The sequence below is a fragment of the Mandrillus leucophaeus genome, unplaced genomic scaffold, assembly GCF_000951045.1.
Source record: "Mandrillus leucophaeus isolate KB7577 unplaced genomic scaffold, Mleu.le_1.0 Scaffold353, whole genome shotgun sequence".
Lineage (NCBI taxonomy): Eukaryota > Metazoa > Chordata > Mammalia > Primates > Cercopithecidae > Mandrillus > Mandrillus leucophaeus.
Genome location: NW_012103732.1, coordinates 181,929 through 199,225, shown reverse-complemented (window position 1 = coordinate 199,225; position 17,297 = coordinate 181,929). Strand labels below are relative to the sequence as shown.

The 17,297-nt window shown below is 36.2% G+C and overlaps 1 protein-coding gene across 2 annotated transcripts in view; it reads left to right on the top strand.

The window, feature by feature from the left end:
• LNPEP (leucyl/cystinyl aminopeptidase) overlaps positions 1 to 17,297 on the top strand; it is a 99,988-nt gene that overhangs the window by 48,892 nt on the left and 33,799 nt on the right. For both annotated transcript variants that reach the window (XM_011989410.1, XM_011989412.1), the window contains exons 3-7: positions 4,291 to 4,429; positions 5,760 to 5,891; positions 13,230 to 13,350; positions 14,033 to 14,187; positions 16,605 to 16,718. In XM_011989410.1, the coding sequence (XP_011844800.1) occupies positions 4,291 to 4,429; positions 5,760 to 5,891; positions 13,230 to 13,350; positions 14,033 to 14,187; positions 16,605 to 16,718 (661 nt within the window). The remainder of the gene's footprint in view (positions 1 to 4,290; positions 4,430 to 5,759; positions 5,892 to 13,229; positions 13,351 to 14,032; positions 14,188 to 16,604; positions 16,719 to 17,297) is intronic.

Here is a 17,297-nt window from a genome sequence, read left to right as displayed (position 1 = left end):
GCTTTATGCAATTGGATCATTCTCTCAATATTACTCTGTAAAACAGTATGTGAATTACTGATGCTGACCATTTGGCTAATGTATGTTGACATGTTAAGAGAAATAGTTAGAAATGAGTATTCTACATCTAAAGGAAACTTTTTGATCCTTCTTAAATGGAGAAAGAGACAAAGCAAGATCCATAATTCTATTCAGATAAATATTTTTTATTTTATTTTCCCTCTATGTAATACTTTTAAAATAAGTGGCATACTGGCCTTGCATTTCAATTCTTGCATAAGATCTAGCATTAAACACAAATGTATAATTGCAATGGGAACTTGAAAGTTCTTGCCTTTAGTTCTCCTTCTATAATGCCTATTATCCCCAGGAAATGTAAGATATACATAAAAACAATGTTCTTAGTATGCAAACAGACTTTTAGGACATTGATCCTGGAATCCTTGTACCCGTTAACTATTTAATGGGAGGAATAAATGTAGCAGAGTAAGGTGATTTTTGGTATGGCCACTTGTTGACTCTTGCCATGGGCTGGATTGAGTTGTGGAAAATGTCGGAAAAATGGAATATGTTTCTTTAAAATTAAGAGTATTATAAAACAGTATTTTATAACCTATTAAAATAAATGAGTTAGTGAAACTCTGCTATTCAAAACAAAATAAAAGTTTCAGTAAAATGAATCCCCTACATGATAGTACATCCTGATTCCAGGTAAATGTTTAGATTATTTATACCTTTCAAGATGTCTGAAAACTGTAATTCAAAGCTTTTTTTTTGGTCTTTCTCTCTTTTAATTTTGCTTAGTTCTGTTAGAGAAGCTTTTATACATTTTTCTTCTCTGAGGTATGATTAGAATACATGTTTATACTGGTAGATAAAGTAAGGGATATATTTCTTGTTGATTGGAAAACTATTGTATGTAAATGTCAGACACCTTGCATAGACACTGCTTGTTGTAAGGGAACTTTACCTTTTTTACCCATGTGATCTAAGAGATAGAGACAATCAGTAACCTTGGAGTTAAATCTAGAAGTTGTTTATGATAGGCTTAAAGTCCTAGATAACAAACTGATACTAAGAACTAGTAAACAAATTCAGGATAGGGATGTGTTTCAGCAGTTCCTCATTTCTAACAGGATTTAATTCAAGACGGTTTTTGATCTGGCCCTTGTTTTTCTTTCTCGCAGTTCTCACCTGCCATGGTGAACTTTCTGATGATAATAATGGCCAGTATTCACCTGGAACTGAAGGGCTGGAAACTGTTGCAGGCATCTCACATGTTGAGTCTTTTGTTCTGTCAAACTCACTAAGAGATAGATATTAACATTATATTCATTTTACAGCTAAGGGAGCAGAGGCACATAAAGTAACTTATCCAGCATCTCATGGCAAGCAGGTAGCAGAGGGAGAACTCAAACCCAAGGTCATTTTAACTACAGAAGCCACATTCTTCACCACCGTGGTGCACTGCCTCTCTAGTTCATACTTGCTTTCCTTTGTACATTGTTATCCCCAGTGCTTAAAATTCTCTTATCCCCAGTTAATTTGTAATTGCCTTGAACACTACTTGATAAAGTGTTGAACTTCAGTATTTCAGAAAGGAAATATACTCTCCAGTGAAAGAATAAGCTTCAAGTTATTCAGCATAGATAGAACAGATAGATTATAAGTATTATCAAGCAACAGCCTTCTCAAAGGGATTTTTATGTGAGACAGTTATGATTGGATCTCTTAACAGTTTAAGGTTTTATTTGCGTTAGTGTGTTATGATCTAATTTTTATCCAAAAGTGGTGGGTCTCTCTTGTATGAATAGTAGGGATAACATCAAACTTTATTCCCTGGTCCCTTATGCTTCTCTTCCAAAATCTTCTGTTAACTAGATAAGAATGTTGGGGGTGGGTTGAAGAAATGAAATGTTAGAAACATAATATGTGTAAATTGTTTCATATATGTTGATTGCTACCTTTCTTGCAGTTTACCCAATCCAATAGCAACAGTTATTTGGGGACACATCCTTAACAGAAAAAAAGCAAAAACAAAACAAAACAAAAACAAAAAAGTACACTAATTTTAAGTGTGGAAGAAGTTAGGACTATTTTGCATTTGTAATAAATATCTATTAGGGACCATACGATATGCAAGTAGTTTTTATTATAAATAGTTTCAGTTGATTCTAACAAAAATCCTAGTATTTAGGACCATATGGTATACAAGTAGTTTTTATTATAAATGGTTTTATTTGATTCTAACAAAAACCCTGGTATTCGGCAGTGGATTCTATCTCAGTCCTAATTTAACTAATAAGGACATTGAAATGTACGAGATGTAGGATACTGATCTGCCCAAAGTCATGTGGTTAGTAAATTATAGAGTCTGGGTCATCTGACTCCAAATCTCATACTCTTTCTTTTCTCCTTATCTTCTAGTAGTGGAAACTAAGCCTGAAATAAGAGAAGCTACCACCTCCAAAGTGGTGGTTGTATATGTGCTATATTAATTGGTACCTGAAACATGCACACCAGGGCCATATTTGCCAGGATTATAGCCACATTGGGATGCTCTCCCAAATTCAGATCTGTGTTATTCTTTTACTTAACCGAAAATCTACATTTCTCCTTGTTTCTTTTTATGCTTTTCCACCAACCTATAATCAAGGACTTTTTTTCTTTTTCCTTGAGACAGCATCTTGCTCTGTCGCCCAGGTTGGAGTGCAGTAGTACAATATCGGCTCACTGCAGTCTCTGCCTCCCAGGTTCAAGCGATTCTCTTGCCTCTGCCTCCTGAGTAGCTGGGATTACAGGCATGTGTCACCATGCCTGGCTAATTTTTATATTTTTAGTAGAGATGAGGTTTCACCATGTTGGCCAGGCTGGTCTCAAACTCCTGACCTCAAGTGATCCGCCCACCTTGGCCTGCCAAAGTGCTGGGATTACAGGCATGAGCCACCTGGCCCGGACTGTAATTGAAGATTTTTCTGTGTGTCATATTCTCAACTGTTGCTGGTGTGCTATAGAAAGAGGAGGAAATTTCTTTTAATCTCTGAGGAGTGTAAAGGAAACAAAAATACTACAGGACACCTAATGTTTTCAGTCTTCCTGAAAATGCAAGCTGTGAATTTGAGGTTTAGTGTTGTGAAGCCAGAGTCTGTACAGATAATTCACAGCAATTAATGACCACCCTTCTTAATAATCTTCCATCAGAAACCTTTTTAAGACCTCAGTGCCCAGTTGCAGCCTACCGTTGTGGCTTCATCTCCAGCCACACTGGGCAGCCACCCCCAGTTTCTGCACGTGCACTGCTGTCTTGTGTTCCCAGACCAAACTGAGGGTCAGGCTGCTATTTTTTGCTGCCCAATAATGAGATACAGATGAATTGGGAAGAGACCTTTTATTTCTATAACCAATTATACAGGGAGAAGGCCTGGAAATTATTGCCAGGCCAACTCAAAATTACAAAGTTTTCCAGAGTTTATATACCTTCTAAACTATATGTTTACATGTAAGTGTGCATTTATCTAAAGACATAAGTGATTAATTTCTTTTAATCCATAACTAAGGTCTGAGTCTTGAAGACCTTCCTCTGGAGACTCAGTAAATTTACTTAATCTAAATGGGTCCAGGTGCTGGGGTGATTACCCTTATCTTGTCTCCTGCTAACCACGGAGTTTTGGGGAGTTCCTTCAGACCTCCAGTAATTGTCTGTGGAGGCCTGGGGAGTTTTCTTCAGACCCTCCAATAAGATGTATTTAATCCTAAATGGGTCATGTTAAGAATTCCTTCATTATTTTGTCATGCTTTAAGATCCAGGCAAAACTCTTGGTGGGCTTTTGTTAAATTCCAGCCTTTGTATAAGGGCACTGGCTTTTAATATTTAACTTAACCCACTCAGCCAGTACTGAAACAGTTGTTATGGAGGCCTGCGTTAGTGAGACCTGGCTTGCCACACTTGTGTTAATCACTCTTTCCAGAGTATACTTTTTTCCCTTCTTCACCTTTTCAAATACTCATCTTTTTAGGCCCTCTTTGGGTTTTGTACAAGTTTCCTTATAATATCTTCTACCTCTAGTCAGAATTTGTTTCCTTCCCTTTGTTCCCACTGCTTTATTTTCATTGTTAGGACATGATTTACAGCCTGATGTAAGTTTCTGTTCATTGTATATACATCTGCCTTTCCCAGTTTATTGCAGATCCTTTAATGACTAGGATTGTAACATATTTTAGTATACTTGGCAGGGTGCCTTGTACAGTAGGTGCTCAGTAACTACTAGATTGAATTTGTGTTTGTTTTAGGTACTTTGCAGCAACTCAGTTTGAACCCCTGGCAACAAGATCTGCTTTTCCTTGTTTTGACGAACCAGCATTTAAAGCCACTTTTATCATCAGGATCATAAGGGATGAGCAATACACTGCTTTATCAAATATGCCTAAGGTACCGTTCTATTCCTTGAATATAAAATCTTTGAATGGGTCTCTTTCTTTAAGAACACGTAAATTCCTCTTTGCCAGACTACAGTTGAGAATGATTAAAATCATATACATTAATATTCTTCCTTAAAATACTTAAATAAAAATTAAAATATATTGGCATCAGTTGGGAAGTCACCTTGAGGAGGACTTGAGGAAAGAGAAAGACCTGCTGAACTTGGAATGTGTGGGTAGGAAATGTGAGTGTGCATTGTGTATTAAGTTGTGCAAATATTAATACAATGAACTCACAAGATTAGAGTAATATTTTCTGAGACAGGATGAATTTGCTATTCTAAACAGTGTTATTTGAGAGTGTTGAATAATAACTGGTTTTGGTATTTTCTTGGTAAATGAAAAACCAATATTGCTATAATTTGGAGATTGACAAAAAGAACAGGAGCCTCTTTCTTAGATGTTAACTCTGTGTGGGATGCAGTGAGGGTGAAACCAGTAATTGTTTTTATGCCAAACAAAACCTGGAACCTAGGGGGTTCTTTTTTTTTTTTTTTTTTTCTTTTTTTTGGTCTTGGACACCTGAGGGGCTGTGCAGCTTGATAAGAGCCTCCTGGACCCATGTGGCTAAGGGAGAGGAGCAGCAGCCGTACCCAGCAGGCTATGGGGCCAATCTTGTAGGCAACAGAGAGCATAATCTATAACAAGACAGCACTGTACCAGCTCACTCTTCACACTCAGCCATACTCTTCACCTTCATCTTTCTCTAAAGAGGCAGATGCCTACTTTAATTTGTGGTTGGAAAATTCTGTAAGCTTGCCTGCATTCCCTCATTTTGTGTCTGCTGCTGACTTCTCTAATGACTTGCTATTGATTTTGTTCCCACTAAGCTTTCTTGGGGATCCTCAACATGGCACTCCATGAAGCCACTTCAGATCATTTGAAGGGATGTCACAGCTAGAGCTCCTTCTTCTGTGGATGTATTTGTAGTAGTAGAGTGGAGCAATCCCAGGTCATAAGGAAGGATTTTGGTTTTGAAGGTGTTTCAATGGGAGAAGCAGAACCACCGTGACTACCTCTAACTTAACATTTATTTAGTCATCTTTGGGACTGAAAAATCCTTCAGGATTTTCACTGTGTTCCGTATGTCCTCAGGATGAAGGATGGTACAACAGACTGACACTAAGAGCCATGTTCTTTGCAGAAATTCATACTGAGAGGTTATAATATGCTAGCATGTTTACCACTTATTTCCTATTTGAATTTTCAGTTTCTCTGTTTGTTTGTTATTGCCATTTATTCCTATAGTTACAGAACTGTCTTTTCCCCTCTGCTTGTAGAAGTCATCAGTCGTTCTAGAAGATGGACTTGTTCAGGATGAGTTTTCTGAGAGTGTGAAGATGAGCACTTACCTGGTTGCTTTCATTGTGGGAGAGATGAAGAACCTGAGTCAGGACATAAATGGAACCCTGGTATGTCGATGTGGTAATTGTCCGAAAGCCTGTGTCATAAGAGGTTCAGAGGAACTCTTGCTTTAATGATTCCTGGTGTTTGCTGTATGCAATAAATAAGCTTTTAGATCACACTCTGACATTTTATATCAGAAATACTACTTTTTTGCTTAGCTGTTATTTACTGTTACTAATACCTGAAAGTCAATAATTTTCAAGTTTTAAAAAATTTTACTTTTAAAGAGAATTTTAGTAAGATACTGTATGTATACTAAAGCTTTTCGAACTGAGTGATGGCCACTAGCCTTAGGGGAATATTTAGATTTAAATTAATTAAAATTAAATACAATTTAAAATTCACTTCCTCAGTCTCACTAACTATATTTCAAGTGTTCCGCAGTGTTCATGTGACTAGTGGCTACATATTCCATAGCTCTAGGTTGTAAAAATTAGATGAATCCTCCCTTTTTTCAAAGCAAATCCTGATGAGATTCCTCATCCTAATGAATAAGTTTGTTTATTTAGTTAAGGGTATGGTTTATCTGTATTTTGCCAAAATTGATGATTTGTTCTAATTAGACTCTTTTGTTTTTCTTTGTCATTAGTACCTGTTTGTAAATGATTGTTTGATTGAATTTTATACTTTGATTTCACAGTAGACACCTAATAAAGTTAATTTTTTCAAATACAACATAGAAGGAGAAAAGACATTCTATCATATTTATTAAACTAAAAATAATTATTCTTTATGACAGAAATATGATAGAATGTCTTAGTTTCTGTTTTCATATTTTTGAGCTCTACCAGGGAATATCCTGCTAGTTTTGGGTTTCCTTTCTAGACTAAAGAGCTTTATATTAATCACAGGATCCTTGGATCTTATCATTTTGCTACTTCAAAAGGGTGTATCTTTCCTTTTAGAAAAGACTATCATGTCATGTCTATCCCATACCTCTCAGAGATAAGGGCAGAGATAAGGATTCTCTGGCGATTTATCAGCAATAATACTGTATGCCTTTAATGACACTACTCAAAAAGTAAACTAAGTGTTTAATGGTAAATGTAGACTATAATATTAAGTGCTAAATAATGGTTCACTCACCTTTGGATTGAAAGACTTTATGTCAAGGATTTTTCAGAATCCTTTCAAAAGGATATTATGACTGGTTTAAATCTGAAATAATTCAGTTAATTCCACTTCTGGTGTTGCACCACATATTTAGCCTTTGTTTTAGAGTTTGCAGCTTCGATAAAGCCTAAGAAGCCCAATCTAAAAGAGCCAGGTTTGCTGCTGCTTCAAGAGTCAGCTGAACACTACCTTCTCCTTGAAGCATTTCTTTCTTACCCCAGCTGGAATTAATCATTCCCTCTCTGATCTTTCGTAGCACTTTAATTATCTCTTTTTTGTAGTTCTTATACACATTGGTATAAAACCCCCAGCACTTTTTATGTAGCCCAAAATGTATGCAGTCTTGGCATTTTCCCACTTTCTTTTCTTCCTTCCTCTTCACTCTCTCTCTTCCTTTTTCTCTCTTTCTCTCGTCTGTTGTGTTTGCTTCACACTACCTGTAGGATTACATTCAGATTCATCATTTGATACTCAAGGCCTTCCTTATAAATTCAGCTATATTTCTTTTCTTGTTTAAAATTTATTTTTCCCTTTAAAAAATTTTTTCCACCCATCTGCACCCTGATCTTTCTTTTTTCTTTTTCTTTTCTTTTCTTTTTTTTTTTTTTGAGACAGAGCCTCACACTGTTGCCTGGGCTGGAGTACAGATGACACAATTTCAGTTCACTGCAACCTCCACCTCCCAGGTTCAAGCAATTCTCCTGCCTCAGCCTCCCTAGCAGCTGGGATTACAGGCACCCTCCACCATGCCCGGGTAATTTTTTTGTATTTTTAATAGAGACGAGGTTTCACTATTTGGTCTACATGGTCTCGAACTCCTGACCTCGTGATCTGCCTGCCTGTGCCTCCCAAAGTGCTGGGATCTTTTTTTAAAATTTTTTAGTGACAGGGTCTCACTCTGCCACCCAGGCTGGAGTACGTGATGCAGTCATAGCTCACCATAACATTAAAGTTCTGGGCTCAAGTGATTCTCTCCCAAGTCGCTGGGACTACAGACAGGAACCTGCTACCATACCTAGCTAGGTGTTTTGTTTTGTTTTTTAATTTTTTGTAGAGACATCTTGCTATGTTGCCCAGGCCAGCTTGGAACTCCTGGGCTCAAGCAGTCCTCCTGCCTTAACCTCCCAAAGTTCTGGGATTACAGGTTTAAACCATACTTCTGGCAAATTCAGCTATATTTCTAATTGCCTCGTTGTGAATTCTTTCATCTAGGCAAGCTGAATTATTCATTGCCGACATACATACTGCATTCTCATAAATGTGTGTGCATGTGCATGCTTGTGTGTATGTGTGTGCAAAGAGAAAGAGAGAAGTTTCAGGTGACTATTTTTTGTTTTTTGCTTTTTATTTACCTGTATTAGGAAACAACATGGTTAAACATAGACTCTGGAGTCTAATTGGGTTGACATCCCTCCTAGACAGCTTACTAGCTATGGACCCTTAAGTAGACTGCTCTCATCCTTTCTCAGTATGTATATATATGCACACATATATACACACATATATACAGACATATATACACACATATACATATGCATATATGCATGGATAGAGTGCATACTTCATTTTTACCATATGAAAATATAAAATTGTTGCATGTGAGTAAATATCTACATTATTTTTAATACCCAGAAGTAAATGTTTTGAAAATATTAACATTATACAAATAAATAATAGTTTTATTAATTTATTGCCTTTTTATCAGGAAATGGGGAGGAATGTGACATGCATGGAGTCATACTCTGTGCTGGCAGCTGTTCTAGGCACTCATTTATAAACATTTTTTCATTTTATAAGCCAAATAAGGGGAAGATACGTATTAGACCCACATTGCTGATGAGGAAACAGTGTCTCAAAGGAGTTAAGTAGTTGACCTAAGATTACATAATCAGTAAGTGATAGTCAAAATTGTTTTGTTCACCACAATATGCTGCTGCCTACACCAAATGACATAAGTAACTTCTGCTGTTTATGTTGGGTATGGTGACCAGAAATTTAAAACTTGGAGTCTAACAAAGGACTAGACTTTTAGATATGTTGATAGATTTTGTTATGCTAAAATCTCTAGGATGGCTTCTATTTTGTAATATTTGATGGGTAGGTTCAGAAATAAGGCAGTATTCAGAAACAAGTCTCAATAGAGCTTTACTTACTAAAGTCAATATTGCTCACCAACTAAAAGTTTCAAAGTTGACTATAGATTATTACATGTGTTCTCTTCAGTGTTAAATACTGCATTGTTGTCAAAGACCTAAAAAAAGAGGAACATGTATTTCATCATTTCTGTTCATTCTTCATTCTGTAAACTTCCCCCTGCCTTCAGAAATACCAGAATTACCTAGACAATTCTAGGCCAGTTGTGAAATACAATGCCTACTTTTGTTTGCCACTGCCTGCTTTTGTTTTTACTGTAGACAGGCATAACATGTAGAATCAGAATCTAGTCATGGTTAGTCAGGTGTGGACACCACATCTGACATTGAGCATTCAAATAGAAACTTCACCAGTATCATCCATGTGAAGTTATAATTTTAATTTATTCACGTTTAGTCAGAAACATGACTACATGACTTTGTTCCAAATTTCCTCTAAAAACATTTCTTCCTCAACTATCTTCCACCAGCCTGGAACATTGTACACAATTTATGTCATTCTCCTAAAGCCATCTAACCAGTTATTCTGAATAGACTTAACTGTTTTTGTGGGGGAGAGGGGTGGAATTTCTGCTTTTATGCGTGTCCAGTTATCTGTTGAGGAAGACTGTTGTTTTTCAGAAAATTTAGTATTGAAGCTTCTAATATTTTCTGCCTTTATAAATCTTGCAGACCATATTATTGTCCCTTTTGAAAGTATGAGGTTTTGTTCTATTTTTGCTTTTGTTAATTAGTTTTTGTTTTTATTAAATTAAGAAACAAATAAGTTAAACTTAAATCTGTTATTGCTTAATGTTAACCTTCTTCTTTGAGAGCTGATCAGGGATCTTTCTAGTTGTGTTTTTAGAAATCTCCTATAAGATCTTTGAAAGAGATCTAGCAAGAAAGAGATCTGGCAAGTTGTAAGTTTTAAGGCCTGAGTGCTGACTGACTTTTATTTAACAATGTTTACAGTTCTCTTACCAAGTCCAGAATGCTGTTCAAGACTTTCTTTGTTGAGCTAGGTTGCTCTCTCTATTTCTTACTGCATCTGTTGCTCTTAGAGAAGCTTGGTAATAATTATAATGACCAGATTATTTATCTCTAGTAAGAACTCATTGCAGATGTTCTTTTAAGGAAAAGAAAAAGAGGTAGAAAGGAAGAGAAAGTATTTAAAACTACATTTTTTCCTAATCATTGTATTCCAGAGATAGGAATAAGTGGACCCTTTGGTCAAAGTTCAGTTTCGTGTGAACTTTTTCTCCTGACTTGTCCTCTAAGGAAAGGTGCACAGTGATGGGAGTTGCCAAATGGTGTGTGTGATAGAAGAATGTTTTAGAGTAATCTGGAGGTATGGGTGATGTTTCTGTTGGGATACCATCTTCTAGATGATTTAGGCAACTATAACACAAGATATGTTTGTCTGCAAAGAATAGGTACAGCTAATAAAGACTTGTCTTAAATTCCAGTGATCTTGATACAGTTATTTATAATGATAGCTGGAGATTTAAAAATTGTATGTCAGGCGCACGTGTGTGCATGTGTGTGTGTGTGTGTGTGTATACTAAAACTGACTTCTGTTGGAGAAAGATGCAGGAAATGCAGTAAGTAGGATCAGCTTGTAGGCGTGACTGAATTCAGTAAGTTGTGGTCACGGTCCTGTATCGGGGGCTTCAGGTGGTAGAAGGCTGGGCTAATGAAGTACGGATGGCCCCATAATATGGGAGAATAAATTTCTTCCCTCATTACTTTAGAAAGCAACATATTTTTAATTGGTTAACTCCAGTTCTATAGATACAATTCGTCCAGTAACTGTAACCACAGATACTCTGTTCACACATATTTTGCCTCAATTCTGATGGGAGTCTATTTGTAATAACAGTAATAACTACCATTTATTGAACACTTAGACATTGTGTCATGCACTAATCTAAGTTCTATACATGTATTAGCTTAGTTAATCCTCACAGCAGTTCTGTGAAAGTAGGAGCCACTTTTATCACCATTGTATGGATAAGGAAAGTAAGGTTTAACTAGCCTGCTCAAGGTCATACAGATAGCAGAGATCTGAACCCCAGCACTGTAAATACAGAGCCTATATATTTCATTTTTTGTTCATTTACTTAAACGTTCTATATTGTTTAACTTTTAAGCCACCTCCATATTTCTGTGATGAATGCATATGTTCTATAGACTGAAGCCTCACATAAAGACAATATGGTTGAAACCCATTTGACCTCTTAGAAATTGTTGATGGTTTTTTGCTTTATTTTAATAGGTTTTTGGGGAACAGGTAGTGTTTGGCTACATGAATAAGTTCTTTAGTGGTGATTTCTGAGATTTTGGTGCACCCATCACCCAAGCGGTGTACACTGTACCCAGTGTGTAATCTTTTATCCCTCACCCCCCTCCCACCCTTTCCTCCATGTTCCCAAAGTCCGTTGTATCATTCTTATGCCTTTGCATCCTCATAGCTTAGCTCCCACTTATGAGTGAGAACATACATACAATGTCTGATTTTCCATTCCTGAGTTACTTTACTTAGAATAATGGTCTCCAATTCCAACCAGATTGCTGCGATTGCCATTATTTCATTCCTTTCTATGGCTAAGTAGTATTCTATGGTATGTATATATATCACAATTTCTTTATCCATTCATTGATCAATCCCAGTAGTGAGATTGATGAATCAAATGATTCCTCTACTTTTAGTTCTTGAAGGAATCTCCACACTGTTTTCCGTAGTGGTTGTTCTAGTTTACATTCCCACCAGCAGTGTAAAGGTGTTCCTTTTTCACCACATCTACGCTAACATCTATTATTTTCTGATTTTTTTGCTTATGGCCATTCTTGCCAGGAGTAAGGTGGTATCACATTGTGGTTTTGATTTGCATCTCCCTGATCATTAGTGATGTTGAGCATTTTTCCATATGTTTAATGAGAAACCAAAATTGGAGTTAGAGTTCACCAATGTGCTTTTTCCAAATTATGAATTGTTCAAAAAGTTTACATTTTCCACCTGTTGAGATCTTCATTTTGAGGTTTTTGTTTTTCTGCTGTGTCTAATCTACATCCCACTTTTCCAGGTGAATATAGAGGGCTTTTTAAAATCAATTGGAAAAGAATAAATATTGTTTTGTAAAACCCATTGCTTTGAACATGACTGTTTAGCACTTGCCTTTTAATACTTACTGAATAAGATGTTCATAGGTTGTCACATCATATGTGTTTAATTTATTCATTTAGCCAAAAAAAAAAAAAAAAAAGAGAGTGAGCAAGAATTGCAATTTAAATAATAAAGATGATTCCATCTGCTTTCTCTCTTAGTATGCACCCTGGAATGAATGGGCAGTGGGAGACATGAAACTGTTGTTCCCTTAGTTGGTTTTAATTCTGTGTACAACTCGTAACACAAGTGTTTCTCTGCATAATATATATATTTTTATAACATGATCCTTAAAAAAAAGCCAACAACTGAAAAAAAAAGTTAAACTCTCCCAAGCACTAGAAGATAAACTGACTGTGCCATACTTACTGAAAGAGAATATGTTGGTCTCTAATTGGTTTTTCCAGGATAATTTCAAATGTGCAATTTATGCCTTACATGTTAACTTTGGAACTAACTCCATCATAAGATGTGACTCCTCAGTGTTGAGTACCTGCTAGATGCCAGGCACAGTGATAGGTCCTGAAAGGATGAAAATTTAGTTTTGTCTTTCAGATAACTCTCAATCTTTTTACCTCATAAGTAAGGAAGGGCAGCTACAAGTAAGGGGAGAGGAAGAGAAGAGTATCATAGAATTAAATAGGCAAATACTTATAAATTGCTATAAGATGACCTAAAGTAGTTACTTTGGATGTTGCTAGCTTAAAAAAAGCGGGGGGTAGGGGGTGATCAGTAAATTTTTTCAACAATGTTGTATGTGTGGAAGGGACTTGCGGTGGGGGCTAGAGTAACCATAAGCGAGTGTTTCTATCCAGAAAGATCTCATACAATTCTATAGAATTTTCAGATATGCTAGTCTTGACAGTGCTACTTGAGTATCGTGCCATTTTAATTGTACCTGTCCTTACATCATACATAATGTTTCCCTTTAGGTTTCTATATATGCTGTGCCAGAAAAGATTGGTCAAGTTCACTATGCCTTGGAAACAACTGTGAAGCTTCTTGAGTTTTATCAAAACTACTTTGAAATTCAGTACCCACTTAAGAAATTGGGTAAGAATCAAATAGTGTCTCTGATTTTTGTTATAATTAGAACCTAGATTTATTTTGTGAATGTTTTTTAGAAAGAGGTTCTGCCCAAGTTGTTTGCAGAGAAAACCAAAAACTATTATTAATGCTTTAAAAATTGTATGTATTTGTTAATATTATTTAGATTTCATGAATATATCTGAAGTTGGAGCTTAAAACACTTAAGTTTATAGGGCTACTAAAAAGGTGCTGTATAAATGGGAATTTGCTTAGGGCTTAGTCTGCAATTTGACTAATTCTAACTTCCAAGAAATACCCAATTTAAATAATAAAAACTGAGTAATGGGAGCTCAGTAAAGCAAGAACATTTCAGTACTGTTCAACATGGAGCTAGTCCTGGAGAGCAGAGTATTGGCCGTGAACTTTGTCCTTCTTGCTCTGGGAAGCTAATTGATTGTAAAGGAATTAGGCATCTCTTTCTTCACTAAGGGAGAGTGGAACAGTGACTCTAAAAGGGTTTGAACAGATCTTCCTCAGCTGACATGTGGGTAGGGAGCATATAGAGTTAGAATAAGGAAGATTCCGTTTATTAGAAGTAAAAAAAGAATTCATTGTTTTCACAGTGATAAACCATTGAATAAAATACTTTGAGTAGAAAATGCCTAAGATGAGGGAAAGTTGATCACTTATTTCCTGTTATGTCCAGATTTGGTGGCTATTCCTGACTTTGAAGCAGGAGCAATGGAAAATTGGGGTTTGCTCACCTTCCGAGAGGAGACGCTTTTGTATGACAATAACACTTCTTCAATGGCGGATAGAAAACTGGTGACTAAAATCATTGCTCATGAACTGGCTCACCAGGTATTAGCAACCGAGGCTGTTATATATCACACCTGTGGTCTACTTCATGTCCTGGAGTTATTGTTAGCATTTAGATGCTAATAATTCTTTTTTTTTAAGTATTGCCTTCTTTTATAATAGAAAGATGCTTTTTAAACACAAACTTCATTTTCAAATGAAAATTCTATCAGATGTTTGTATAGGACTTTACAAGTTAAAGCATTTTTACATCTGTCTTACTTCACAACTTCTCTAAGGTGGGTATTAATCACATTTTACAGATGTGAAAACTGAGACTCAGTTCAAATAAATGGCTTGCCATAAGTCATACAGCTAATAAGTGGCAGCACTGGGCCATGAAGAGCCACTATCTCTTCAAGATCTCTTCTCCCCCCCAGTAATACACAGCTGCATCACCTATGACAAATGCCCATTGCCCAGTATAACATTTTGAGGAAGAATCTCTTTCCCTAAGTTGCACCCTTCTGACAACTCAAACTGTAGCTGTCAGGGCTGGATTTTTTTTTTTTTTTTTTTCCATCTCCTGCCAGAACGGGGTTCTCTGTTAATTTTGGAGAGGGGGTTTCTGAGAAAATGGCAAAGGGACTGTTTGTCCCATGAAGAGAAAGAAAATTATATGGGTACATAACACCCCCATTCTTCCCTAACACTTTGTCTCTATTGTGCCCTGGAAGAGGTGCTTAACTAGCATTGGGTATGGTTTGGGTGATGTCATCACAGTTTCAGTATATGAATAGGATGTATTCTGGTCTGCTTATATCCTACATCAAACACCTTATATGAATCTAGCCCTTGTGAAGACTTCATGACAAGCTGGCATATGAGCACATTCTTATTTGCCTTAAAAATAGGTCATGGGCCAGATGCAGTGGCTCAAGCCTGTAATCCCAGCACTTTGGGAGGCAGCAGCAGGCGGATCACAAGGTCAGGAGATCAAGACCATCCTGGCTAACATGGTGAAACCCCATCTCTACTAAAAATACAAAAATTAGCTGGGCATGGTGGTACATACCTGTAATCCCACTTACCTGGGAGGCAAAGGCAAAAGAATCACTTGAACCCAGGAGGTGGATGTTGCAGTGAGCCGAGGTTGCACCAGTGCACTCCTGCCTGGCAACAGAGAGAGACTCCATCTCAAAAAAAAAAATAGATCATATAGATAAGATGTCTTTTGGGGGATCTCCTCTAGGTCTGTTATTTCTAAAGCCACTCATCACCATTTGGGAATATTTCTCTGTTACTTCCTCTCTAGGACTTAGAAATCATCTTCCTCTGAAACAGGTTTTAAGATAATATCTTAGAAAAATATGTTATTGTAATTCTGAAAGGTGTTTTGTTTTACGCAGTAACCTTGTCCTTTTGCTGCTGATTTGAGATAAGCCCAAGACCACACTAACCAAATTACGTACCTTATAACTACTTTTCATTTTAAGGATTTTTTTTAGATACACTTTTTAAGGAGAATCTCTTATTATTTTTTTTTCCTTCTTTTCTTCTTACTACCTCATAGAAGAAAATATTTAAAGATCTGTCTGACTTCATTTGTTTATATATATGCCAGATTTTTTTTTTTTTTTTTATGTAACAAGGTCTCACTCTGTCACCCAGGCTGGAATGCAGTGGCATGATCATAGCTCACTGCAATTTTGAACTCTTGGGCTCAACTGATCTTCCCACCTCATCCTCCCAAGTAGCTAGGACCACAGGCATGCATCACCATGCCTGGCTTAATTTTTTTGTAGAGACAGAGTCTCGCTATGTTGCCCATGCTGGCTTGAACTCCTGGCCTTAAGCAATCCTCCTGCCTTGCCCCCGCAAAGCACTGGGATTACAGGTGTGAGCCACCATGCCCAGCCTGTATATGTCAGCTTTCTTAAGGAATGTTGTTTGAATTCTGTTTTGAATCATGCAAATACTGTCTTCAATTTGGGCAACTGAGGAGAAACAAAATATAGGCTTTCTGACTACAGGAAAATCTCTCATATAGAGACTTTTTAGTTGTCATGGATGGTTGTAGACACAATGGAAAATAATCTTACTAACTTGATATTAGAAGGTAGAAAAATGTCATTATCTAGGAAATCTCACTTCATGAGGTGGCCAAAAAAGGTTTTTATTTCCCTATATTCATGCTATATTGCATGTTAAATTGATAAATATGCTAATAACCTTGCTTGCTTGTTTCCCATTCAGTTAAGGTAAAAGATTAAAATTTTTATTTTAGTTTTAATGTAAATTTATATAATTTTTGTAAATTTTAAATTAATTTGAATATAGTTTGTTTTAACTATAATACCAGTATATTTTTAAGATATTGTAATCAAGTTATAAGTGATTACTATGACACTTCAGCCAATTATTTGAAAAATTCCTGAGACTGTAAATATCCTATGGGTTAATTGTTTTCTCTCCCCCAGTGGTTTGGCAATCTGGTAACAATGAAGTGGTGGAATGATCTATGGCTAAATGAAGGTTTTGCCACTTTCATGGAGTATTTCTCTTTGGAAAAAATATTCAAAGAACTTTCTAGTGTAAGTACAGGGTTTCTTTGGCCTACTATGAATGCTAGGAGGAAAAATAGTCAAATCACATTTTCAGTGCATCTGGAGTAATGAAAATTGTTTCTAGGAAGGTATGCCAAACTTGACCTTGGTTATTGATATCTATACCTTTTGAGATTTGACAGGAAAGTGATGCTATTATTTATTGATGTGTTTCATTGAAAACTGAAATTATATAAGATTACTTTACATTTTTGTCATTAAGATGAACATTTTAAATTGTTTTGCAACATTTTCTTTTAAACAGCTGTAGTTCTTCTGTTCGCAGGAATTTAAAGTTGCAAAGTCCTTTTTGCAAAATTAATCTTTTTTATCCTGTGTAAAAATTAGATAAAAAATTAAAACATTTTGTAGTAATAGTGTTTCTGTGTTATCACTGTGTACATTCTTGTAATAGTTATATATAGCTTGGTACAAATAAAATTTGCCCTTTTTAAGGTACAAACCACATTTTATGCCTTTTTCCAAAGATTAGGAATACCATTTCAGTACAGAGAAGTATAATAGTGGTTTCACTATGGTATTAGACTCTTGGGAAATATTTTCAGG